The 27,864-nt window shown below is 41.1% G+C and overlaps 1 protein-coding gene across 2 annotated transcripts; it reads left to right on the top strand.

Moving 5' to 3' along the window:
* The first annotated feature begins 3,308 nt into the window (after positions 1-3,308).
* On the top strand, positions 3,309-26,338 carry ASIP (agouti signaling protein). 2 transcript variants are annotated; one of them, XM_061441400.1, is made up of 4 exons: positions 3,309-3,544; positions 19,001-19,203; positions 23,757-23,818; positions 25,379-26,338. In XM_061441400.1, exons 2-4 carry the CDS (start codon positions 19,023-19,025, stop codon positions 25,553-25,555), a joined length of 420 nt encoding a protein of 139 aa, XP_061297384.1. In that variant the 5' UTR covers positions 3,309-3,544; positions 19,001-19,022; the 3' UTR covers positions 25,556-26,338. The 2 variants fall into 2 exon arrangements, with proteins under 2 accessions (XP_061297384.1, XP_061297385.1); XM_061441401.1 differs by lacking the exon at positions 3,309-3,544 and having other exon boundaries at positions 18,915-19,203.
* Positions 26,339-27,864: the final 1,526 nt, after the last annotated feature.

The raw sequence follows: 27,864 nt of genomic DNA, 5'->3' as shown, positions 1-27,864 counted from the left end.
GCAGCATTCAGACTGGAGTTAGGTACTTAAATTGGTATCGTAAAATTTAGGTAAGGTTATCTATGCACATTTTAAATCAAATGGGGAAACTATGCCCCAGACTAAGTTTTCAGTTAGATGTTCAGAGGATTATGAAGGCAAAATGGCTTACGCCTGTAAGATTGCCCCAAGTATCCTAATCTTCATGGTACATGTCGTTATATTCCTAACAGTATGCTTAATAAATAACTAATTATTTGTGTATCCCTTGGCTGAGTCCTTGTGCATTCCTGCTGGCTTGCAAAGCACAGAAGCTTGGCCACAAGAGGCTGGTTTCACATTAAAAACTTATCTCCGGAGCACATCTTTTCACTGTTACTGCCATACTACAGTGACAAAAACAGTAAAAACCTGAAGAGAATGTTACAAACATGCAAATTAGTTACCTCTTTGATTGTGTAATGATGTAAATATTAAACTCTTAATTACTACTTCTTTGAAGGCACTCAGAAATCTTCATTTGACAATACCAGGGCCGGGAATGGGAAAACGCATTTCTTCAAATTTTTATTACAAAGAGTGACATCTTGAATGCCAAAGTTTTTCTTTGAATTATAAAGTTATTCATTTTGAAACAAAAAGATGTTAATAGTCCTTTTACACCCTGGTGGGGTTTACTTTAACTGCTCAAATTCTACATTAGTGCTACAACTTACTGTAGTACGAATACTCCTTAGCATCGCATTTGGATAGTAATATTATATGGCTACATAAATCTTCTATGAAAAGCTGATTTTTGGTCAAATTTTATTCCCCAGCAACTAGAATAATCTCCATGGAAATCTGGAGTTGTTGCATTATGACTTAACTAAAACTCCTTCAGACTTCTGCCTGTGAAAAAAATTACTTTGAATCAGGAAAACATACAAGCTCATGGTCACAGTTAAGTCTTTGAATACCTTCACTCACTTTAATAGATTACATACTGTCCTAGGTTCAGCAGCAGCAGTCATTTTTCTCCTTCTTAGTAGCAGCTGCAGTGCTGTGCTTTTGACTTTCAGCCTGGGAGCAGCGCTGATAACACCGATGGTTTTAGTTGCTGCTCAGTAATGTTTAGCCTGACCAAGGACTTTGTGAGTCTCATGCTCTGCCAGGGAGGAGGGGAAGCCAGGAGGAAGCAGAGACAGGACACCTGACCCAAACTAGCCAAAGGGTATTCCATACCACAGCACGTCATGCCCAGTATATGAACTGGGGGCAGTTACCCAGAAAGGCTAGATCACTGCTCAGGTAGGGCTGGGTATCGGTCGGTGGGTGGTGAGCGGTTGTATTCTCTCCCCTTGTTACTTCCCTTATCATTATTATTATCGGTGGCAGCAGCAGTGATTTGTGTTATACCTTAGTTACTGGGCTGCTCTTATCTCAACCCATGGGAGCTACATTCTTTCCGTTCTCCTCCCCATCCCTCCAGGAGAGGGGGGAGGAAGCAGTGGGGAGTGAGAGAGCGGCTGCATGGTTCTGAGTTACGGCTGGGCTTAAACCATGACATGTACATACTTAAAGCACACAGTTACTTGCTTTTTGTCCCATTGGTATCTTACCATTCATATGTGTATCAAAGCCTTTCATAATTTACAAGACCATGGTCTATTCATTGCTATGTTTCACTATGGAAGAGGAGAACTGAAGCTGTAATACTGGGAAAGCAAAACCCCAGTCCAAAAATGGAGAAATTAGTTTCTAATGGAGGAAAGGAAAAACAAAAAACGAAGGAAATCAGCTTACTTACAGAATACCCATACTGTTAGCAACAGGAGTTTCCTAGGAAAGCAGTCATTACAGCTATTCAGGCCAAACACAAGAGCACAGCATTTTAAGCCAAGTAAATAAATGGCTGCTGTCAGTGAAGAGTTGTGGTAATTTACTGAAAATGAAGAAGAAAGAAGAAGAAATCTGTGATTAAATATATGGAAACTGAAAGCCTTCAAACATGTCAAAAAATATACGACTTTCTAGAAAGCACTAAAAACCAAAAGACAACTTCACAGTCTGTTAGTGCTTTAAGTGTGGAGCAGTAAAAGAAAAGTGAATTTTTAAACTTTTGATGTTCACAAAATTTTCCATTGTGTGGGATGTGAGGAAGGGGTCCATCTTCAAAGCAGCAATTCCCATGGCCCTACACTGTTTTCAAATGTTTCATGTCCTGTAAAGGCAGCTCATATTACCTTAGCCTTTGTTCACCTAAATGACAACATTTGGGGGAAGTCTACCAAGGAAAAAAATTAGTAAAAAGACCTTACAAAAGAGGTTTTTTTCTAACCCAGGAATAGTCTTGATACAATCCTGAAGGAACATGGAAAAACTATCCTCATAAAAATAGCCTTGTTGATCACACAGAGAAATGCATAGGGGTTGCAGTTTTATTTCAAATCAGGGCCTTTTCCTCCCCCCCCCTCCCCCCCCATCTTTTTTCATACAAACACTCTTGAGGCTGTTAAATCAAATTTGATCAATTGGCTTCCAAAACCCCATTGACACGTCACCATTTATTCAAATCTGAAACTTGTGGTGCCCTGGACTGCAAACATGAGCTGTCTTGTCAGTGGCCAAATAGCTTTATGATTACTTATTTCTAACTATCCCCTTGCACAGAACTTAATCAAATAGGTATAAAAAAAAACCCAAGCCCATGGCACATATGATGCGCACATGGCCGTAAAAGTAGCAAACTAAAATTATTAATATACCATTGAAATGTATAATTAAACCCACAGAATTATAAAGGGACATGAAATGTTTTGAGTTATTGAGTCCGCATTCTGATAAACTTATCTGGGTTTAGTACATGCAGTTACCAAGCTTAAGGAAAAAGCCTTTCCTCCTGTACGGTTTTACTTTTAGTTACTCCAGAAGACTCCTTCATTGGAGTGGAGTTCATCAAAGAAAATTGCTATTCTCACACTTAGGAAACTGCTGAGGAGCTGCTTGCATATTTATAATGCTCTTTCTAGAGAGCAAGACTGTCAGAGAAGGAAACTTGCAGTTATGAGCCCTGAACAAGTACTAAAGAGCACAGCAGATTTTATCTGCAGGCCTTCTCACTTTTTCCTTATTATGCCCCTTTTTCCACCTGAGTGACAGGAAAAAATGAGCTGCCATCAGTTGAAAATGCCTCTGCCTGAAGACTGTTGGATCAAGACTGTTCTGTGGTTCTCAAATGGGGAGAAAAAGGAGGGGCTGGAGGTCAACTTTCCAAAAGATTTTTTTTTTTTTTTCAGAGCAAGAGTAAAAGAGGGGGAAAAAAAAAGGCACTGAGAAAGAGCAGAAATTCAAGTAGAAACGCATGGACTGTCCATCTTGGCTATAATTTAGTCAGCTAAAATTTAGTAATTGCTTCTGCATTGCTTTCGGGAGGAGGTGATATTTAAAAGCAGGCTGCTCAGCACTCAAATGGGACTACTCCAAAAGCTTTGCCTATATTCTCTACAGATCAGCAGAACAAGGGAGACCAGCTGCATAGATTTTCGTTAGGGCCTGATGAATAGGACAACAACTTACTGTTTCGGTAGGACCAAAACATTTAAACTCTTCTACAGGGCATTTAACTTCCACTTTGTTGCTTGGACTTTAAGATTGTGTTTTACTGCTACAAGGCACTGGAGATATTTAACTTCATTACGCTCAAATTACTCCTGCAAATATCCCACACTAGTCTGAGAAACAGTAAAGTTTTAAGACTCTCTTAACTTCGGTATTTTAGCTTTATGCTCTCCTGAATTTACTCACTCCAATTTTCTGTTCAACTTCAAATACTTCTTTTTTTTCAGTATTGCCCATGCTTTTGATTATTTTGATTCTATTTGATGTTTCTGGCTTTTCAGGATTTTGTTGTAAATTTTGCCTTTTAGTTTAGTCTTCTTCTGTCAAAGCTTTTTTCTGAAATGATTTTAAATGTTATATTACCTCCATATGTTCTTTTATTGTGTGATTTTAATGTTAACAAAGTACATTTCCTAAGCTGTATTTTTACATTGCTTCAATTGGTTAGCTGAATTATTTTTTACCCCATCCAAGTGAGGTAAATAATTACTATATAATGTTGAAACAAAATCATTATTTTCTTAAAGCTTTTATAACTCCTGAAGATTTTAAGGGTTTGGATTTTACTTGTTTTGGGACTGATAATATTTCTCTTCAAGCTTCAGACTGTAATTCTTTTTCTAATTTGCCTTTAAGTTCTCTTTATAGCATGTCACAAAAATCTAATTCTGCACTACAGAATTGGACATATCCAAGTGTCTAATCCTCCGTTAGTATTCATGATATTCCATAAGTCTGTGCAAGTGTAGCAAGCAACAGTTGCTTTTAATAATTAACAAAATATGAAGGATTATTTATGATGGCCATTGGCAATACCGCATTTCTCTTCCAACACGTATTTCTACTGCATTTCTATCGATTGCATAGTCACTGCAGTAACTAGAAAATGAACGATTGTTAATTTTATTGCGTTTGTTATTTTCCTAAAGGAGTGCATTTCTTACTGTTGTGGGGTTTTTTTCCCTACATTTTTCCCTACTTCTTTTCTCCTCATATATTATTCAGCTCTCTTTTTTTTTTTTTTCTTTTGACATTCAGCTATGCGGTAAAAATTGTGTTTAAAAGTGCCTTTGTTGCTTTGCTGTTTGTTTCATAGTGCGTGGACCATCTTCTTAATATCAGAAACACTTCTGATTGCAACAGTAAGGGCTCTTTAGAGGTGTTATTTGACTGCAAAGTCATCCCCCGCCCTTCATAGTTGGATAGTTTGAAGTCTCCCTGCTCTACATTCTGGGCAGTTTTAGTCACAGCCTCTCTCAAAAAGGTCTTCTGAGGTTGTTAGATTTCAGGCAGGGAGATTCTGCGGTTTGATCTTGGTTGTTTGTTGGTTTGGGGGGATTTTGTTTGTTGGTTTTGTTGGCTTTTTGAAAAGAACATGTCTCCGCTTGGCTTTCTAAATATCGACCTTGCACTTCTTTATCTGCCAGTTTACAGAATCAGTATTTTTAATCCATTGAACTGGCTCAGAAAGCTTTCATGAGCATTCTAAATGTGAAAATATACAGGTGATCACAGATAGGAAAGGTAACCAGGGAAAAAGGTCAATTCACTGAAAACTGAAAAGGCATTTTGCCAGCTTCGATATAGGCTCTTATCTTTAGTTTTCCCTTTAATCTGTTACATATGAACTGACTCATAAATAGAGCTACACATAGGAATTAGCCCCCAGTATTTTGCGGAGTAAAGACCCACTAAAATCCTTTACTAGGCTAGTTAACATCATGTTAAACTAAGTGTGCATGACCATGTGGTATAAATATTTACATAGAAGAAATATTGCATAACCTTTGTTTTCAAAGTTTTAACAACATTTCTTAAAAAAAAAAAAGGGGGGGGCAAATTTAATGGAAAACTGCCCTGAATTATTCAATCGTGTTTGCTTGTGAAATTTGTTTTTCAAATCACTCTATTTCTCTTCACTCTTCTTTGATCGGGTAATTAAAATTTCATTCAATTAGAAATAAGTGTGTTGGAGTTATAAGGCAGTAGAAGGAAGCACTGATGAGTGCTCTCACTGCACCTTTTTCATTTGGTTCTCTGCATTTTTATGCTCATACCATGAAAAAAAATCTGACATGAATTCTCACATACAAATACTTAGGAAGACACTGTGTTAATAATAGCATTTAACTAAACATTTCAAATCTGTTCAACATGATAATTTAAACCATTTAGCAAAATATTAAGTTTTCATCCTGTCAATAAAAGTATCCCTGTCAAAAATGCCTAAACTTAGTGACACATAGAAGCCTGTTTCTGTTCTTCCTGCAGAGTATGTTTTTAAGTGGATTTGACACTTTTCAAAGGTCTATAACTGAGGTATTGCCTGTGCCAGTGTAAAGCAACCCTGAAATAAGGAGTGTGCTCAGAGCAGCTGCAAGTCCAGTATGCAGCTGCTGATGGTGGCAGGTATGCTTTTACAGAGACCTCTGTGAAAGCTGCAGCTGCTAATGAGACCCATGTTTTTCGGTGGTGGGAATATATTTGCTTAAAAGAAAAATTAGAAAGGTGCCCTATTCCACTGTGGGGAACTATCTGCAACGGCCCACAGCGAACCACCAGTTGTAACATATGCTGAAGTTAAATGAAGCTCTGCGGGGAGCAGATCCAGTTCACTCCTGTGATGGATTAAAAACGTAAGTTAGAAAGAAACCATAAAAACACCTTTCTGAGCCCAAAGCATGCAGATTCTAAAAAAACTTATTACTGTCCTGGGTTCAGCAGTAGCAGTCAGTTTTCTCTTTCTTAGTAGCTGCTGCAGTGCTGTGTTTTTTACTTTCAGCCTGGGAACAACGCTGATAACGCTGATGTTTTTAGTTGCTGCTAAGTAATGCTTGCTCCGACCAAGGACTTCCTCAGTCTCATGCTCTGCCAGTGAGAGATGCTCTGCTCTGTCATGTCTTGGCGACTTTCAAAGTTTGTTGTTTCAGTGTACGCTTTCTCAAACTTTTGAATGGGTTGCGTCAGTAGGTCTGGCTCAAAGCCTGACACAAGGTAAATACAATTTATTTTCCTTGAGCTAAAGAGGTTTCAGAAATCTCAGGATTAAAGAAAAAAGTAGCAACATGCTTTGAAATAAATAAGCAGAGAGGTAGGTTAAGTTGGCAGGAAAACTATAGTGCCACAACCCTAAAGCAATCTCTTTGAAGTGAACATCCACACTCTTGACATATTCAGAGACCTGTAAATTCATAAATAAAACTGAAAGTTCAATCATTTGTTAGCACATGACATGGACAATGATGTAATTTCCAGCAATTCTGCTTAAATTTTTTTCTTAGCTTAAAAAGAAGAAGAAAAAATATTTCTATTTTAAGTTTCTATAATAGAAAACTCCTATCAGCCTTTGGATAGATGTTCTAAAGCATACTTATTAGTGAGCCTAAATAGTTTAGATCTTAGAAGCTTTTTAGACCTGGCTTCTACTTCTGGTGACTTCATGTCATTATACGTTGTCGTCTTGCTTGAAAACTCTTTCGTCACCCCATCCTTGCTCCAACCACGTCAAGTATGTTCAGGAACTGAGATACGCTACAGTTTCTCTTTGGTATTAAAGTGATCGAGCTTTGAGAGCTCTTTTTAGACATGCTTCTCTATTCCTTTGATAATTTTTGCAGTTTATCCATACTTTCCACTCAATTATTGGTGTTCTTGGAGTACCTTCGAGAGGTAGCTAGCTATACCAATCTCAAATATTTATTCTCTCTCCTATTGAAGTTGGTCCAATTTTCTCATTTCAGAACTGCATAAGCACTTTTGACAGGAGTGTTACACTGTGAGATCATTTCCACCACAACCCCCAAACCCTTTGAAGTCACTGCTTCCCAGAAGAGTATTTCCCATCCTGAAATTACTTTTTAACTCGGATGTTTGTCTATATTTTTTTTTACTTTTAGTTGAGCTGTTGTTTTCCTATGGGTAGTTTATCAATTAACACGTATCTTCCAGGCATTTGTCTTCAAACTTACTTCCCACTTATGGGCCACACGTGGATTTCCCTTCTTCTATGAAGAAAGCTGTGCCACTCAGCACTTTGTAGATCTAGTCCAGATCTCTCATTGATCTTGTGTAGTTACCCATGACTGTTCCAATGTCTTTCTTCCATATGCTACACCAATGTCACATTATTCTGTCACACAGACAAGAGCAATGCAATTGAACTTATTTTCTATTTCTTCATTTCAAAAAAGGACACGTAAGTGCCACAATTTAATTTGCATTAAGTAGCTGCAAACTTTAATGACTCCAACTGTTATTATTTGCCATTGCCACAATCAGGATAACACAAGCTTGCTCGTATGTGGAAAGAATATCCAGAAACCACCTTTTCCCTCCATAACCATCAGGTACCATAACAGAACAGTCCCTCCTCCCCCCTTCATTACTTTTTCAGCTGTGGCAAGCCAACATGTGTCACCAATATGCAAGTTGTACCTTCAGGCAGAAATTATGCTTGTTGCCAGAAAAAGATTAACTTGATCTGAACCCCTTAGTTTATGAGTTCAAGGATATAGGCAAGCAGAAGAGCAGGATATTTAGAAGCTCCATTACACATGGAAAACAAATAAAATATGTTTATCATCCTTCCTTAAATTTAGCCCTTATGTCGTGGCCCCTTCAATTTTCCCTTTTGCAGATCCTTCTGCCATCAGCTAAGGAGTAATTCTTGCCTTCTCCGTGGCATCCAAGGGAAGCAGGGAACTCCTGAGGAGGCATCTCCCAGTCCTTCCCTGTTACAGCTACACCATATCAAAGCCGGCCTCAAGCACAGGCAGCCAAATGGCCAAGAGTGGGGAAGAGGCTGTTGGTGCACTCAGGGCCCCAACAGTCTCTCAGATATAACATCCTGAACTGATCAGCAAGTCTTACCACTATAGCTGTAGCCTGTCTTCTATGCATGTACTGCACAGTAGGAACCACTACCAACTAATGCTACATCGCCTATTACTCATTTTGCTTTCCATCCACTGCAAATAGGTATCATATGGAACTCAGTACTTCTTCCTGTTCCATTACCTTCACTGGGGAAACTCTCTGTCCTCTGACTTTCAAGCAAGTGGCTTAAAATTAATCATCAGGAAAAGCCAGAGAGAGATTTAATTTTGGTCTTACCATCAGATACAAATCAACCATTGCTCTTATTTATCACATTGCCATCATCACCAGAAGGATTATTGTTGTTGCTGAAGCTAATCCACCATCAGCCTCCACCAGTCACAGATCAAATATCTCATAACTCATATCCTATTAAACAAAAAAAAACCCAAACTTCACCTCTTAGATGATTGTAACATAAAAGCCAAATTGTTCCTGAATTATACATTCAAATAGAACAAAAACTAAGACAATACAGGGTTTATAGTGAATACAAATAGGAAATCTCCCATATCCATGACTGTAAAGCCTATATCTAGTCATGTAGAGAAAAAGAGAAGATGGATATGTCTAAGAAGTAATGTCCTTTAATCAAAACAATATGTAAGCTCTTACAACATAATAAGAGGTGAAATATTTTATATAGTTCTTTCTCTGAAAAGTGAACATGGAACAACAACAGTTTCAGAGCTTCCTCTTTCCTATAGTCCTCAAAGATAGACACTTTGCCAGTTTCCCATCTTTGGAGAACATGTCTGTTCTCCTAGAGGCAGTTCCATAGACCTGGAAAGAATTATAACTTATATTTTTCCCAGATGAGGTAGAAAAAGACTTAAACATTCAAAAAATGAGAAACATACCAGAACACTTAAAGAACGCTTTATAAAGTGCCTTAAATCCCAGTACAAAGGCAGGAGTACATTTTGAAACAATCAGAGAGTCCTGTCCCTGAGCCTCAAACAACCTGAATAAACTATTATGAGGCTGATGTTAGTAAAAATAAACCAGAACACTAGAATTATTTAAAAACAGGAAGCAAACTGATAATCTCTGAGAGGCAGATTAAATTCTAAGCAGGCCCTGTAGAGTGCACTGAAGAGAAGCCCCCCTAATAATGCATCTATTACATGGTAGCATATGACTTGAACTTAAACCAAAAATAACACCACAGAAAAGGCAAAAGTCTAAAAAAAACCCCACAAAAATCCATTCACTGTTGGGGCAAAACCAGATATTAAAATCACTTTACGTTCCACCAGTCAATCAGAAGACAGGTAATGAAGCTGTTTTAACTCAACCGGTCTAAAATAACTTGCCACAAAGCATTGAACATGCTGGCTGATGAACATTCAGCACATAGACAGCTGAGCACTACTTCCCACTGTAGTCCTTAGGCAGGAATCCAGGATTCCTTCTGCAGCCTGTGGACTGATTGATTGATTGATCAATCAGTCTGTCTGTCCACCCACCCCTGCATCCCACCCCCCCACTCCCAGTTTCACCAGGATGGGTTTCATCCCATACTGGTGAAATCAGTTGCTTCTTTGAAGGAAGGCTGGGTAACGAAGTCAGTGCTAACTGTCATGCTGGTGAAGCTGGGTGGGAAGTTGATTTTCAATAAGACATAGAATAGCTGGATAATTGCCAGTAACTTAAATGACTACATGGACAGTAAGGCCATTATGTATAGAATCGTAGAATCATAGACTAGTTAGGGTTGGAAAGGACCTCAACATCATCTAGTTCCAACCCCCCTGCCATGGGCAGGGGCACCTTACACTAAAATTCATTCATATGCATTGACTTGACTCAGATCCCAGGAAAAAAATGGAGTAGAAAATAGAGAATGGGATTAAAAATGACTAGAGTTGATTAGGGAGATTATATGTCATCAGCAAGGTCACTAAAGGAACTCTACCTCTGCTTCTAATGAAAACTTAGACAATTGAACGGAAGAACCATGTGGATAACTGGAGAACTGGGACAAAAGTATTTTATAATTAGTAATTGTATGGGCTCAACATGTTCACCTGAGATAGGAGACTGTTAGGAAGCAACCGGTTCATCTAAGCACTTCTCAGGAGGGGAAAAATCAAGAAAACAAAAACATTTTCCACAGTGAAGAGAAAGGTTTGGAACAATTCAGTTCCTGGAAATTGAAATAAGATAAATTTAGAGTAATAAATGACCTGGCACTTTCTCACTTGGTTTAATTAAGAATTAAGCAGTGAAATCCAGGTAGGGCCTATAGCCTGTCATAGAAGAAGTCAGATTGTATGATCACAACGGTCTTATTTGCTTTTGTAAGCCTGTAGCTTCCTTACAACTTTGCTCACTCCTAGATATTTAGCAGCACATTCTTTATCCAGTCCTACCATGGGGGTGTCTGGCTACTTAAGAACTCCTCTAAACCATGAGTTCAATAGTCACTTCTAACTCCATCGTAATCATGCAGTAGCAAGCACAACAGCTCTGTTACAGGGAGCATTCAGGAAATGATTTCCAAGAACCACACCATTCATACTGATCGCTACAAGTAGGCATAAAACTTATTGATTCCCTGGGCCTTTTCCACTTGGGTAGAACGGCAGTCCCCATCATTCAGAGTTACTTTTTTGGGCATTAGTATTTCTATTACTGCAGTCTATTTTTAGTTTCAAAAACTCTATGTGAGGAAGTTGGGGCTGTTCAGCTTGGAGAAGAGAAGGCTGGTTTAGCGTGAGGTGTCCCTGCCCATGGCAGGGGGTTGGAACTTGATGATCTTGAGGTCCTTTCCAACCCTAGCTATTCTATGATTCTATGTGGTATCTACTCTAACATCCGCAGGAAAACTGAGACCATTATCGAAGCCTTTGTTTTATGTGCACCATCACACTCTATAGTTTTTAAGAGGGTGTAGTTTTGTTTGGGTTTTTGTGGTTTGGTTTGTTTGTTGGTTTTTTTTAATCTGTGTTAATTTTGAATACGAGAAGTGCATAGCAGACTGACGGACAAACACATCTAATTCATTCCTAAGTACCTCTGACTTTGGAGACTGCATAATTATCCCCAGGTAAGCTATTCCAGTGCTGCTCTATCCAGAGCCTTGGAAAGGTTTTCCTTATGTCTTTTTCAACCTTTTCTCCTGTAATTCAAACCTCTGCTTGTTGCCCTGTCCATCCTGAACAAAGAAGCCAGTACCTGAGCAGCTAGGGATGGCTCTGAATAACCAATAGAAAAGGGGAGAGCAAGCAATGAATTTGATCCATAAAGCACTGTTTCTAGGCATAGAACAACATCCCTTTTTTCTAATTATTTTTATGCTTATCAAAGTGTAAATAAAACATTCTCATATTTTCATCAACATGTATGGGGGAATGGAGGTCTGCACCACTTTCCATGTTAAGTTATGTTAGGTGCAGTATAAAAGATTGGGTGTATAGGACAGTAGCATTGGAGACACTGCTAGATCTCAGGTAATGACATCTTTTAATCATTTCATTATTCTTTGCTGGCATTCATTCTAATTTAAATGCATTTTTGCTCCAGATGGATGACCAACATTGGATGCTATGCTCTAAATTAAGACCAGTGTCTGCATACAAAGTTAAATGCTTTTGTATTTCTGTTACAAATACCTTTCCTGATATACCCTAGAACTGGATGTGTTTTTTTTCACAGCTGCATCATGCTGTCCCCCTCAGTCACGCTATGATCAATACAGCCAGATCTTCCCCTTCTACCATTTGAAATCCAGAAGCCATTAACTTCAGAAATATTTGCTCTCAAGCTGAAGTGTTTGAACTTGGACTCTGCACTGTCGCATCTCATACAGTTCCACTGCTTCATTCCTCAAGGTTGTCCAGCTGGACATGATAAGGACAAGGTAGGTAAACAACAGAGTGAAAAGGAAAAAGAAAGGAAAGAGAAATTTGCCTAAAGGAAGCTCTGTGTCAAAAGCAACCAGGCACAGGGGATCACTGAAAATTAAAGAAAACAGAAGTAGAACCACAAAATAGAAATGAAAGGTGTCGGGGAGCAAGAAGGGCAAACTGAGTTCAATAACTTTGAAAAAATGTTAGATTTAAACTTGCACAGAAGCTTAACATACAACAACAAACACTACACATCTCTGCACAAGAATTCATATAAGTAAACTCTCTCTGATTTCAGTATGGAAAAACTAGGGAAAAGACAGTGTCCCTTGCGCTAGGAATACTTGGGAATTAAAAAAAAATGATTACGTAGAAGACCAGAGATAGGAGTCTGGAAGAAAGAACAAAAAGAATCAGAATGAACTGAGAGAAGACCTTCAATGCCACTTGCTATTTTACTTTGGTCAATAGTATTTTATAACTTTGTTTTCATCTTAAAGGAGAAAAGAAGCAGAGATCTGGATGCAACACACTGGCATCCCATGAAAACTTTAATCCTAGAAATTCATGCCATATTTTGTTTAAAAACAAGTTAAGATTGCACCGTTTTATACAGGTGAGTAAGGATTTAAATCGGTTTTGTGGAAAGGGAAAGCTGAGTTTTTAGATGACCTGGTCACAGCAAGGAGGAACTTGGTTCCTGCCATCACCCCATGCAAGGGTCTCGCACAGGCAGCCGGAACACGTGCTTGTCTGGCAGAAGCTTGAGCAGATTGATGAAATCCCTGAGCCAAAGGCATGGAACCACTGCCCTTGTCCTGCAGTGCAGGCTCCAGGGAGATTTCTGGAAAGCAAAAGGGAAAATACATAGGCTAGAGCAGAAAGCTAGCTAATAGCACTAAGCAGGGGTATTAGAGGACAACTATTAGAATAGTCTCAACTGTTGCCCTTGAATGAAAAAAGACTTGGACCTAAATCTCCTTGAAGTCTGAAAAAGGTTTCTCTTCAGCTACAGACATGTCTATCTTCATGGAGAACACATGGATCATTTCTTAACCAAACTGAGGATATATTTAGACCTAAGCACCACAGCTGCATGCTTTGCTTTCTCTTTTAGCAAACCAAAATGCAAAGGTAGAACATGAAATAATGAACAAGTTATCAGACTGGAACAGATTCTTAAAGTATAGAACCTGTTTTCCACAATCAGAGGCAGTTTTTTTAAGAGGGACTATGTTAGGTTAGACTGGAAGATGCCCAGAAAAACGCACACGAATTGGACAAGCAAATAGTGATATTTCCCCTGGCCCTGGATTAACATAAAACAGAGACTGGGAAAAAGTAAATTTAAAAAAAAAAAGTTAAAAAAAAAGGAGCAAGAAACATTGACTCTTGTAAATATGTGATTATGTTCAGAACAACTGCAATGGCTGTTATTGTTTATGTAAAATGCATTTGTGCAATGACTTCTAGTAGTTCTCTACGAGGGATCCACATAAACATAAATCTGTATTCCTGATTCAATGTAAAAATTCATAAGTAAGTGGAATTCACCTTGCTCTTATGGCTTCCAGAACTTAAATACTGTGGTAATTATAAATGCAAGTGGTTTGAACTAATGAAAAACAAACCCTGCAGAGATATGCTGATGCAAGTAGGGTTGGCAGTAGCCAAGAAAGTTATCTGCAAGGAGGTTTTCTCCAACAGCTGATCAAGAAAGGAAGAGCAGATAATTCGGTACTGCAGGATAATGTTGCCCCAAAGCCCATTCTTTTATAGTGGAAATGAATTAATTCAGGCTGCAAATTCCAAAGAAATTTAATTTCTATGTGGAAAGGGACATCTAGAAGGTCTTTACTATTGAATAACAGAGGTCTACCTAGTCTTGGACCTACAAAGAGGTGAACATGTGCTGATTGTGGGGATAAAAGCTACCCAGTGTCAGCAATAGCAACCCCATTGCTAAAGGGCCATCAAGCCTGAGGTTATCATTACTCACTAGAGAGCTGTGAACCAGAGCTGATCTCTGACTCTTCTGGTGGTCTTTGTGGATACTTAGCCTTGTAATGTGCGAAAAGTCTTAAGGATGTGTGTGAAACCCGTCTGAAGCAAAAAGCAACCTAGAAGTGATTTTCTTCTGTCAAAATCACAAGTAATCATGCTCCTTCAGAATGGCAGACAACTTGCCTTCCCACATATATAATACTCTCGCAGTTTCTTTTCATCACTGCTGACAGTTGGTGGTTTTTTTCTTTACTTTACAAATTTCAGTAAGTCCTTGAATTACACATGGAGATTTCTCTGCTGAAGTGGTAGACTAAGTAACCTTTTATGTTTAACACTAGTTGAGGAACGATGAGACCTTTAGTTTCCTGATAGCTTCCCTCAACAGTTGTCAAGATAGAAGTTAACTGAGCATTTCTCAGCGGCAGAGATCCCATCCCTGCTCCATCACTGGCGGTGTTCAAGGCCAGGTTGGACAGAGCCTTGGGTGGCATGGTTTAGTGTGAGGTGTCCCTGTCCATGGCAAGGGGGTTGGAACTAGATGATCTTAAGGTCCTTTCCAACCCTAACTATTCTATGATTCTATGCCATTTCCCTTTTTCTCACCATTTCTTTGCTGAAACCTGATGACTGAGATAGGATTGCTACTGAGACTGGATAGCCCAGTTCTCAGTGACCATGGAATAATCACTCACAACTAATCACTCAGTCATCCTATTAGCCTCCACATTTAACTTCCTAACTTTCTTTAGTCTCTCACCACCTTAAAATCTCAACATCTTTCAAGGCAGCCACTAGTTCTTGCTTTTTTTCCTTGCCTTCCTTCTTTTTCTATCCTCTCTATTTCAAAACGGGAGCACAGCAGTGCAGCATAAGTGAAGATTTGTCAGCGACTTACTGAGTAGTTTAACACAATTTTCAGTATTTTATACTTCTTTGTTCACATAATTTAACATTTTACTTTTCTAAGCAGCTGTTTTCAGCTATTTGTAATGATGCTGATTTATTTATGAGTTGGTCCTAATTTTTCAGACCTCCTAAGAAAACTTGTCCCCTGCCAGTGTTTATGGCAGATTTCATGTATGATTGTCTCAAACTGTTCACTCTGTTGTTGTGTGAGAATATATCTCCAAATAGAGTGAAATCAGCTATGAGAGGAAATACAGTTCCGCTCAAAAGTGTTGAATGTACAATGTGATTCTGGGGAAACAAAATTTCTACGTGGAGACTTTAAATATGACATCACAAAAAATAGTTTAAAAAGGGACAAAAGCTCTTTCACATCCTCTGTCATTTTCCAGAATTACATTCAGAGAAAAATGCTTGCGGGAGCTATCAATGGGGCTAAGTATTAAAGTACCTTATTTACAGATTAAATATAATAAGCCAAAGCACGAAGGAAATGGCATAGAAAAGGGTACTACAATCTCTGATGATCTGTAGCATAGAATCCCAGACTGGTTTGAGTTGGAAGGGACCTTAAACCTTATCCAGCTCCAACCCCTGCCACAGGCAGGGACACCTTCCACTAGAGCAGCTTGCTCCAAGCCCCTGTGTCCAACCTGCCCTTGAACACTGCCAGGGATGGGGCAGCCACAGCTTCTCTGGGCACCCTGTGCCAGCGCCTCAGCACCCTGTTATAGAAGGATAAATTGAGGCCAAACTCAGTTAAAGCTCCACTGACATCACCTACAGATCCGGGATGTCACATGGATTCATCTCTACTTTGCTAATTCTTGAAGTTTATGGCCAGTGATCCAAAGTGCACATTCACCTAACAAGGGAGGGCTCTCAGCCTCCAGGGGTTCCCTTGGATGGTGTCCCGACCCAAGGGGACAGTCCCCAACAACAGACCCACTGCTCCAAGGAGGAGCGACTCCAAATGGCTGCTCAAGGGGCTCCATTTGCACCCTGCCTGAATCCAATGGTGAGGTACCCCGTGTTAGCTCAGGACCCAACTTCCTCTCCCTGTGGGGGGAAGCTTTGGAGGCCTTTGGCCGGGGGTTTGTACCTGCCATACGCCTTCATCATAGAACATTCCTTCCTTCCCTGTATGCCTCCATCCTGTGAAAATAAGCATGCATTAATGTTAAGCAAGCTAATATTTTTTAAGTAATGATGTATTTTATTTGACCAGCTACACACCTGGAAAGCACAGACAGGCTTTTGGGCACACAAGCCCATTATTCAGCTCTTTTGTTTTTTTAATTTTAAGCCTATACCTGGAACATGAACATCAGCAGTGATATTCAGGTTGGTACAATTAGTTACATAAATAGAAGTTCTAATTATGACCAGAAAGAGTATGGTTAAGACCTAAGCGGTTATCTACATATAAAACTATGTGCTAGAACAGTCTCTAGAAAGCATCAGTCAGGTCTGGGCATCTTATGTGAAAGGCAAGTGAAAAACAATAAAAAAAAATATCTCTTCTTAACACACACAAAACAAAATAAAACCAGGTTAGGGGTCCTGACCTAGCAAATATTTTCACACACTTCCCATTAGACACAGGCAGCTATCACAGGCAAAGGCTGAACATCTGTATAAGAGTTTACAAGACCAGACCATGTGAAAATGAAAACAGATGGGCCATAGCTGGGGGGAAAACAACCACAATTTAATCATCCCAACAAATTCTCATGCTCCTTTCGTTTATAGGATTTTTTTCTCCTAAACGAGATGTACTTTCTCATCCAGTAGGCGATTTGTGATCAAATTAAAGAATACTCCCAGCTCCTATAACAAAAAGGAGATGGCAAACCACAGGCACAACTATGGGACAGTTTGGGTTTCAACTTTATACCAGCTTTGAGCTACACCAGCTGGGTATCATTTGAAATACAGACACAGCAGCACTCAGACCTTCAGGAGTTAATCCCTCCTCCTTTGGGGTAAAACTCCAAACTAAGATACAGTTATTTTTGTTGCGGCTCACGCGGATGTCTAAATGACAAAGGATACAGCACATGTGTCCCTGCAAATCCTAATAGAGTCCTAATACATCTGAGTGGATTTCCTCATGGCACAGCTGTAACCAGCAATGAAAGCAGCACTGATGTACCCAGCAGTGATGTGTTACATGAGCATGGCCTATAGAACAGACTGTTTGAGAAATGAGCCCAAGCACTTGGGGTTAGAGGACTAATATTTGACATCTCACAAGGAAGAGTGGGTCAGTGAAGGCTGTAAAAGCAAATGCAGCATAGATTTGGTTTACAAGCCCAGAACCACGCCATGTGCTGGGCTGGACCCCCAGAGCATGAGCAGCAGCTCAGGGAGGGGATCCTGCCCCTTTGCTGTGCTCCGGGGAGACCCCCCTGCAGTCCTGATCCAGCTCTGGGGCAGCAGCACAAGAGGGACCTGGAGCTGTTGGAGAGAGGCCAGAGGAGGCCATGGAGATGCTGCGAGGGCTGGAGCAGCTCTGCTCTGGAGCCAGGCTGAGAGAGCTGGGCTGGGGCAGCCTGGAGAAGAGAAGGCTCCTGAAGGGGAGACCTTAGAGCAGCTCCAGTGCCTAAAGGGGCTGCAGGAAAGCTGGAGAGGGGCTTTGGACAAGGGCCTGTAGGGACAGGCCAAGGGGAATGGCTTTAACCTGCCAGAGGGGAGACTGAGACGAGCTCTTAGGCAGAAGCTCTTCCCTGTGAGGGTGCTGAGGCGCTGGCCCAGGGTGCCCAGAGAAGCTGTGGCTGCCCCATCCCTGGCAGTGTTCAAGGGCAGGTTGGACAGGGCTTGGAGCAAGCTGCTCTAGTGGAAGGTGTCCCTGCCCATGGCAGGGGTTGAAGCTGGAGGAGCTTTAAGGTCCCTTCCAATTCAAACCAGTCTGGGATTCTATGAAAAGTTACCCATCAATCTGGAGGCTGGCAGTGCCTCTGGGGGAAGATTCCCATGACTCTGACTCAGCACAAAACTAATACACATGGAAATAAAAGTCAACTTCAAACTTCAACAGCATGAGGAATCCACAGGAAAAGGAGACCAGGGTGATACATTCTGGGTACCCTGTATGCCTACGCTGTGTCACGCACAGGTTGGCCAGGGCCAGTGGCTTTCTTCTGCTATAGCCACATCCTGCAAAGCTCAGGTCTCTCCATAATTATGTTCAAATCCCACAGACTTCGTTACATCTTAAAATTTATTAAGTACATACTAAACCTTAAGGCCCATGAGGCTTTACAGCACTGGGTCTTTCGTAATTTGCTTGAGTTATGGCTATGATTTACTATGGGATCAGAGCAGCCACCTCAGGGTATAATAGAACAAGCTATTTCTTAATTACTTAATTCTAAATGGAGATGTGGGGGTTTTAAATTGTTAATTTTCTGGGTTTTGTAAAAAAGATTTTCTGGAAACAATCTGATTTATGTGATTGAGCTGGTCAAAACTGGCAGAAGTTCCTCTCCCCTGGTTCATACAATAAAAACCAGCATGAAACTCCATGCAAACAACTCCGAGCTTTTGGGAAAACAGACATTTAGGGAAAAGAATCCTTGGAAAAAAAGGAAAAAGCACCTAAGGGAGGTATATTTGAGATAGCATCTTTGCACTACATCACAGCAAAGTTAGCTATTGTGGTATTAGAGGCAAAGTGATGGAAACAAAAGAATTGTTAAGAGCAGGTTGCTAAACCTGCACAACATGGTGGAACACCTTCATTGAGATTCCTCTCCTTGTGTCTCTCTTACATGCAGGTTTTGACCAACTTTGGTTTTCATGACAATGGAATTTTTCCTCCCTGTGATGGAAAGGAAGAACCTCTTCCTAAGCCTATTGATCTGCTACAGTTTGTTCAGAGCTGCCGATCATCACATGGTAATTGAAGAGAAGACAGAATGCAGCCTGTCGAGAAACAACAAAATGAATTTCTCAGATCTCCCACCCATCTCCATAACAGGTGAGTGAAATCTGCCATTCACTGCCAAAGCAACAAGATTTGCAGAAAACACAGTTGACAACTGGGATTGACAGCTTACTGCAAGCGTTGTGGTTTCATACAGCTGCCTTGGCAGCACGCACAACTGCAACGGCAATGCAGCCGCATCACCCCGGGCTGCAAGTCTTGTGTGTTCTTTTTCTGTTAATAAGGGCATTAATCTTTCTTTGACAGTTTAGTGCAAATAGAAAAAGTTAACACAACTTGGGGTTTTTAGAGTCTGCTCTTGTGGCAGACACATCAGCAGGTCTCCTATAACCGCAATTTGCCTGTGGGACAAGTGATCTTTAACCAGGGGAAGGAAACAGCGCTGCAAGAGAGAGCCAGAGGTCTTCTATTTATCTACGATAGGACCAGCTACGTCCCTGTCCTTGCTGGCAGGTGACCATCTGGCCTGTTAGGGAAGAACCGTATTAGGGCAATCCTTAACTATCTTCTTCACAACATTTCTTCCTAGGGTCTGCTCTAAATATTTCCGTGTAGTTTAAGCCCACTTCTTTCAAGAAACAGGTATTTGTGGATAATCAATTGCAGAACATCATTCATATGGTATCAATACTTCGATAATTCAAAAAAAAAGGCTTCTTTTATCCTTCCTATAGGCTTTTGGGACTTCTGCTTAAAGAAGGTTGGTTTCTTACCTTGTTTCCTGTATTTCCTCTGTACTCTTCCTCAGGACAATGTTTCTTTAAGGAGAATCTGTTACCCCACACGTGCATTTCCAATGACATCTGAGCCTCTCAGTCCTGAGTTAACTCCAGGTCATTTAGCTGCATGTTTATTAAAGCCTGTGCTGAGAGGCTTCTCGGGCCGCACCATTTCATGGTCCTTGTGATCCTAACAGCCTTTACTCTGACACTTCCAATAACTTTTTATTCCAGTTAAATTCTGAGAGATAAAATACATTCACATCAGCTGATTTCTACCTTCTCACAAAAATGTGCCTGTCCTTAAACACTCATCCTTCTCCTACATGCATACAAATGGGATGAACATTTGACACTGAAAACAAGAATAATTCAAAAGAATAGATCGTGGCGTAAGACTCACCTCTTACATAGCCTGCTTGCCTTGGCTTATTATTCCAAAACAGAAAACACGGATGCAAACCCATGGTAACTCCATTGGCCAGGACTGCACTCACTTTCTTGAGGCACAAGGCATTTCCAAAGGTATCCCAAGGCCTTTCTGCAGCCCACTTGTTCAAAGATGAGAGGCCAGCCTGACCCTCCACTATCCACACCCAAAGAAGAGTGGAAAAATCACAAAGTGAGAAAACTGAGACACATCATTCCTCTTTTTTCCTCATTCAAAGAAGTCTGACCTAACTTTTGAAATAATTTATTTTGGAGCTGAAATGGCACATGCTATTTCTGGGTGTGTAATGTGTAGCCACATTGCCTCTATCATTTATTAACTAAAATAATTGAATTATGACTTGATTAATTATAAATTAATCAAAAGAATTCATTAACACATGGCATTTGAAGGGCATTTGAAAGTGGGTGGAGAAAGAAGGTGCAGGAGAAAGGACACGGGCTGACACTGTTTTGGGGTTCAGGTTCCGAGACCAAGGGACCTTCTAGCCCTGCTGAGAGCAGGAGGATGGCAGCAGATCCTATCATTTTCACTGAAGTGAGCTGGGAATAGCATCCCCTGACTCAATCCTTGTACAGAATCATAGAACCACAGAATGGGTTGGGTTGGAAAGGACCTTAAGATCATCCAGTTCCATCCCCCCTGCCATGGGCAGGGACACCACACACCAGACCATGTCACCCAAGGCTCTGTACAACCTGGCCTTGGGCACTACCAGGGATGGAGCATTCACAACTTCCTTGGGCAACCTGTGCCAGTGTGAGCAACCTGTTCCAGAATTGTGAGGCATAACTGGAGGCAAATGAATGCACATTTGCTGGGCTCTCTGCATTACACAGCGGCTGGATGAAGAAATGCAGCTGTGCACTTCACAGTGCTGAAATGAATGAGAAGAGTTGCTAGATGGAGAGAGACTGCCTTGGTTGCAATCCTGCAGGGGATGGAAATGAGTCAAAATTGGAGAAACTAATGCAAACAGGGGAAAACAGCTGGAAAAAGCAGCCAGGCAGAAGTGGGAAGGGCAGGGGCAGAGGTGGCTCCTCCAGCTCTGCCGCTGCTCCCTCTGCCTACAGCCACAGCAAAACCCCTGCAACACTCAGGAGGAAGGATGGAGCCATATGTGGTAATATTTATTGTAATGGAAGTTCCACAGCAAAAGGCTGACAAGCTGCTCTCACCACCACAGAAACAATTAATTTAAAGCAAATATTAAGAGAGTGCTTAAATCACCACAGCATCCTCTCCCTTCCTCATACTGTCAATTTCTTTATAATTCATCAGTTATAATTTATTTTATGATAGACATAACTGATTTCTGTATAAGCTAACAGAAAAAACTTCTTGTCAGCTTGATTTAAACATTTTGGGTAGAGGTTCCTATCTCAGTGACATCTTATACCAAGCACTGTTCCTTCCGGTTGGCCACACAAAACAGAGACTGATGTTACATCTCAGGTTTTAAATCTTGCTGTAGCCATATTTGAGTAGCAAAACTCACTTTCAATCAGCTGTTTACACACCTGTCAATCAATCACAGCGCTCATGGTATCAAAAGATGATGTGTCTGGCTCAAATTCAATAGAACACATGGCTGGAGCTGAATCACAACTTGAAAGGCAAGCACGGGTTTTGCATCAACATCAACTCGTCAAACATGCAGTTGTCTAACTAAACCACACTTTCATAGCACTTCAAACCACAGCTCTATCAACAGCAGTCAGAGGTGTGTGTTGGCAATATTTTCACAACCCTGTATTACATCTTCCCCTGATGTCACAGATGGGATCTGTAAGGAGCTGGCCAGCCGGGCAGCTGTTGAAAACACAGCAGGCAGAGTATAAGGAATGTGAGATTAGAGGCCAGTTGGGAAAAGCAGGTTTTTACCCAACCCAGAGGAACTATAGAAAAGACAATCACGTCATTCACCTGTCAAAAAAAGCATCTCTCCACTTCCCTCTCATCTGCCCACTGAGCATCATTTTCTTCTTTACCGAATTCCTTGGAGTAATTAAAGTGCATTTATATCTCACCAATGTTTACATCTCTGCTTAATGACATCATAAACCAGTTAACTGAATGTTATCAAAGCAGTTTTATAGGCAAAGCAATCCAGAAAATCCTGTACGATTGTACCATAGAAAGATAATGCAGAATCAAATGGCTCACAAGCACTTTGGTTAACACCAGAAAGTTTTAAGGGGCAGCATAACAAAGCCAACAATCTGTCAGCTGGAAATGGATCTAAAGCACTAATGCTGGTTAGTGCAATGCCTTTTTAAGATGTGCTCTTATTAAGTTATAATAACTCTACATGCTTGAAGTATAGTTTTTCCTCCCTCTGTTAGAGATGTATAACCTTAACTACAGTGATGCAAGCACAATAAATGAAACCCCCCAAACCAGACCAAAATGTGCATTCTTTATTCTGCAATTCTGTAAATTTTGACAATTCTTAAATATTCAAAACTACCTTATAGCAAGTACTGGAATAGACAAGGAGCCAGTGTTTATGAGCGGGTGCATGTAAGGTTTTCATCCTAATCATCCTGACATACAGGGAGTGCTTATTGCAGACCTCACACACTTAGAACGAAGGTATCAAAAGCAGTGCAACAGATTAGTGAGGTAGGAATTCGTCCTGTGTTAGACGTCCAGACAAGTCTCAGTCATGGAGTTTATATACAGTGATAAATAGCACTGGTGCTGATGTGATAATAGAAACAACTGCAGTAAATGCTGTTAGTTATTTGATCTAAAGAATAAAAAGTTACATCAGGCACAGTCTGAACACACACACACACACAATTTATCAGATCCAAGATTCACCTCTACATTCACAGACCTGAAAAGTTACAGGCACATTAATGAAACACCTTTGATGTTTTGGAAGGGGAAAAAAGGAACAAAGAACTGAAGAACAAAAAGTGGCATCATACAGATGAAGAGTTCATGCCAAATCAACAAGGCAGCTTTTCGCTTGTGCAAACCAGCATACGCTTGTTAATTCCTGCCAAAATTACTCAGGTAACACCACCTTTTAACAGAAAAAGCGTGTAATTCTGAAGGGTTTTCCTGATTTTGTTCAGGTGACTGAAGTGCCCTCATCTTTTACACAGAATTACACTTCTGAAATGATTTTCTTGGTTTGCATCTGACCAAGCAGGGTGTAAAGAAGCCCTCCTAAAACACAGACATCATGAATGCCTTTCTGCTTCACATGAGCAGCGGTTTGAGTTCAGACACATGATGTCTGAGTGAGGATGGCTCCTAGAGATGAATGTCCCCACTGCAAAACATGCAGTGATGAGGTGGAAATGCAAGTTATCTGCTTTCTCTTGCACAAAAATAGTATTAAGTGTCTCAAATAACATGCTGTAAAATTGATTTAATGTTATGTTGTGCTGTTCTCTTTGAAGATTTAACTAAAAGATCCCAGAAAGTCAGCAGGAAAGAGGCAGAGATCAGGAAATCTTCCAAGGTAGGTGGCTGTTCAGAAAACATTGTTGAATTAGAATGGTTTATCGCTTCCATACTCCTCCTCAATGCATTCATTTGCAAGGTTCTTATGGCCATTCCCCAATTTAAATAATTTGCATACAGTTTGAAGCTCTTAATACTGTCAAAAGAGATGCAAAACACTAGTGGTAGAAAGGAAACTATGTGGATTAATCAGAGGTTATTGTCTGGGCTTGAGGAGTCTTGTTGGGTTTGATTTTGCTTTCATTTTTTACAGTCCTCTCTTACACAAAAGGTTCTTTAACCTTGAGCTGGTTTAAGTGTTTGTAAAATCATTCAGGCGTCTGCTGCTCAAGGGCACAAGCTCACTATCTGCAGGTGCCAAAAACTTAAAGTACAGGCATAGAAAGAAGGTGGAATTCGGTTGAATGTTAACTAGTAATTTTATCACATCAATAGATTCGAATTGATAGATTTCCTTCATGTGATGTTGCCTATAGGAATGTGAAGTATTACAGGGACTGGACTCCTCTGTTTTAACGATTGTGTAGAAAAGTAGAAAATAGCATTTTTACATTATTATTAATACGTTATGATAGCCATTTATAGCCAAACCAGTCACTGCTGCAACCAGAAGCTTTTAGAGCTGCTTCTTTTCCATTTTAATTGCTATCTCATGTGGTTAACCTTTGAAACACTTCCAAACCTCCCAGGATGAGGCAGGTTGAAAGGGGCCTCACGACATCATTTAGTGCCACCTTCAGCTCAAGCAGGGCATTTTTGTCATCAAACACTGTCAAAAGTATTTTAGCTTAAAAGCTCCTATGGCATTTGGAGACCTCAGAACATTTTACCTTAAAATTGAAACTCCTGAGAAACTACCAGGCTGAAAAAGTACATCGGGTGCCTGCAACTGGAGAGCTCTGGAGTGTCTCTCAGGTCCCAGGCACATGCTGATCAACCCAAAGCTTTCCACCTTTCCAAATCACAGACAGAAAAGCAGCACTCCTAGGGTAGGCTGAGAGATCTTTTCCAGCTCACTTACCTGAGTGTGCAGTTAAGGATTCCCATGCACAAATCTGATGCACAAAAGATTACCGAGCTCCAAAGGCAGCTTGAGAAACGAACCAGGAGAGGTAGAGCACTGCCAAGTCACCTCCCCTCTCTCCCAGCCTCAGTGTGGGTTCCAGCTCCATAGATTGGCTGGGAGGTTTCACTCTCTTATTTGAAGCCTTTGGGGATCCAAGGATAATTCCTTACTTTGTTCTACTGATGTCATTGTCTTTGCATACTCCCATGTCCCTTTCTTCACTGCTGCCACATTCTTCCCTACAGATCATTTTCCAGTGCTCTATCCAGTCATGTTTCTAATTGCTTAAAACAGGGAAACATCTTGCTCTAGACACTGTTTCCCATGATCCTGTCCCACCATATTTCTATATCGCTATTAATACAGGTCTCACTGCTACCAACTGCCTACTCATCTCAAGCCAGGAGCTCCCATGGTTCACTTTGCCCCTATGCTTTGTTCTGACCCATACTCATTTTACATTTCTATGAATTTTCATGTCTTTTCATCTAGAAAAAAGCTGGACCAAAGACATCTCTGAAACCAAGGCCCACACCAGCTGCTGACTGCGTGCCAGACTTCAAAACCTGCAAACCACACTTGAACTCGTGCTGTAACTACTGTGCTTTTTGCAAATGCCGAATTTTCCAGACAATCTGCAAATGTCTAATGTTAAACCCAAGGTGCTAGAGCCAGACTGGGAGCACAACAGGGCCTCTGTCTTTCAGTTAGCTTCTCACATGTAGATTTCAAATTGCCCCATGTGTGTAGCAAGCAAAGTAGAGAGCTTTGAAGCTGGCAGCTTGCATTTGCCCTTCTTAAAATTACATGGATAATGTTGGGTTATTTTCCATTGGGTTAAGGCTACCACAAGGACAGCATGGCACCAGTTCCCAGCACAGACAACAGCGTGGTGAAAGTTCAGGTTTCAGGGTTAATTCCCTTTTCAGGCATTCAACAAAAAGCAGGATGAGAATTTATATAGGTTGTTCTTCCTGAAAAGACAGACCCAAAACAATAACACAATTTTTTAGTCACCTTCAGCTGAGCATCAGTACCTCCACCTCCAGGGTTTTACTCGTTCTACCATTAACCAGTATCTCCAAGGTGTACAATATACCAGTACATTTGAACCCCGAACGCATCTGTGCCTCATGACTTCCCCAGTTGTATCCATAGGAATTTTCTAATGCTCTGGGCAGGTCTAATTGAGAGGCCATTTCTTTACTAATTTATTTCTAAGCACAGCCGAGGGCTACAGAAATCTTCCAGGCAGGCAAAGATGACGGAGATGACACTCTGAAGGGGCTCAAGCCATATGAACTCTTTTTTCTTCTAATAATCAGTCCAAAGCTCAGAACAGAAGTCAGATCTTGACAGAAATACTTCTTCACAGACTATTTCAAGTTAGAAGGGACCCATAAGGATCAGTGAGTCCAAGTCCCTGCTCCTCATGGGATTAGCTAAAACTAAACCATAATGACAAAAAGCGTTGTGCAGATGCTTCTTGAACTCTGACAGCTTGGTGCTGTGACCACTGCCTGTTCCAGGGACTGACCACCCTCCCAGTGAAGAACCTTTCCCTAACGTCCAACCAGAACTTCCCCTGACATAGCTTCATGCCATTGCCTATCACTGGTCACCAGAGAGAGAAGATCAGCATCTCCTTCCTGTGAGAAAGGGCACCCCACAGCTTTCTTTCTCCAAGTCAAGTGACCTCAGCTGCTCCTCTTAAGCCTTGCCTTCAATACCTTTCATCACCTTGGTCACCCTCCTCTGGACACACTCTAATAGTCTGAGGTCTTCCATGTATTGAGGTGCCCAGAACTGCACACAGGACTCGAGGTGGGGCCCACACCACTGCAGTGGAGAGAGGAACAATCACTGCCCTTACCAGCTTGCTGTGCTTGATGCACCTCAGGACACAATTGTCCCTTTGGGCCTGCCAGAGCATACTGCTGACTTGTACTCAATTTGTGATCAACCTGAATTGCCAGAGCTCTTTCCACGGGGCTGCTTTCCAGCCTCTTATCCACCAGTGTGCATGTATAACCAGGGCTGCCCTGTCCCAGGTACAGAATCAGGCACTTGCTCTCATTAAATGTCATACAGTCAGTGGTTGCCCAGCTCTCTAGCCTCACCAGATCTGTCTGTGAGGCCTCTCTATACCCTCTTGGGAGTCCACAGCTCCTCCTAGTTTAGTAAAATGAGCAAACTTACTTAATACACAGTCAGTTCCTGTGCCCAGATCATTTATAGAAAAATTAAAGAACACTGGCCCTAAAATTGAGCCTTAGGGAACCCTATAGGTGAGTGGCTGCCAGCCTGATGGGACTCCATTTACTATAACTCTGAGTGGGACCTGTAAGGCAATCTGTCACCCAACACATTATGGACTTGTCTAGCTGCATGCTGGACGTTCTATCCAGAAGGATACTGTGACAGTATAAAAAGGTCTGCTAAAATCCAAACCCACCACATTTACTGGCTTCACTTGATCAGCTAGAAAGATGACCTTGTCATAAAAGCAGGGCGACCTAGAGCTGGTTGCCCAGGACCACATCCATATGGCTTTTGAATATCACCAAGGAGGGAGCTCCACAACCTCCCTGGGCAACCTGGACACTGTACTCCAAGTGTGGCCTTACCAGTGCTGAGCAGAGGGGAAGGATCACCTTGACCTGCCAGCAACAGAGCCTAATACAGCCCAGGATACCATTTGCTTTCTTTGCTGCAAGGACACACTGATGGCTCATGTTCACCTTGGTGCTCACCAGAACACCCAGGCCCTTTTCTGCAAAGCCACTTTGCAGCTCGGTGGCCCAAACAGATACTCCTGGATGGGGTTGTTCCTCCCCTGATGCAGAACTTTGCCCTTCTCCTTGTTGAACTGCATGAGGCTCCTGTCAGACCATTTCTCCAGGCTGTCAAGGTCCCTCTGTATGGCAGCATATCAGCCGCTCCTTCAAGTTGTGTTGCATGCAGACTTGCTGAAGGTA

Source organism: Pezoporus flaviventris, unplaced genomic scaffold (genome assembly GCF_033815535.1).
Source record: "Pezoporus flaviventris isolate CSIRO_AGI_PZ_B2104156 unplaced genomic scaffold, CSIRO_AGI_Pfla_v1 ptg000213l, whole genome shotgun sequence".
NCBI classification, from domain to species: Eukaryota; Metazoa; Chordata; class Aves; order Psittaciformes; family Psittacidae; genus Pezoporus; species Pezoporus flaviventris.
This window is presented reverse-complemented; position numbering and strand designations above follow the sequence as displayed.

Bases quoted from the DNA above. Each gene is read 5' to 3' on its own strand.
- ASIP (XM_061441400.1), top strand. From the start codon at position 19,023: ATGACAATGGAATTTTTCCTCCCTGTGATGGAAAGGAAGAACCTCTTC. The intron at 19,204-23,756 runs GTGAGTGAAATC...TTCTCTTTGAAG, and splicing joins CCCACCCATCTCCATAACAG to ATTTAACTAAAAGATCCCAG. The intron at 23,819-25,378 runs GTAGGTGGCTGT...CTTTTCATCTAG, and splicing joins AGATCAGGAAATCTTCCAAG to AAAAAAGCTGGACCAAAGAC.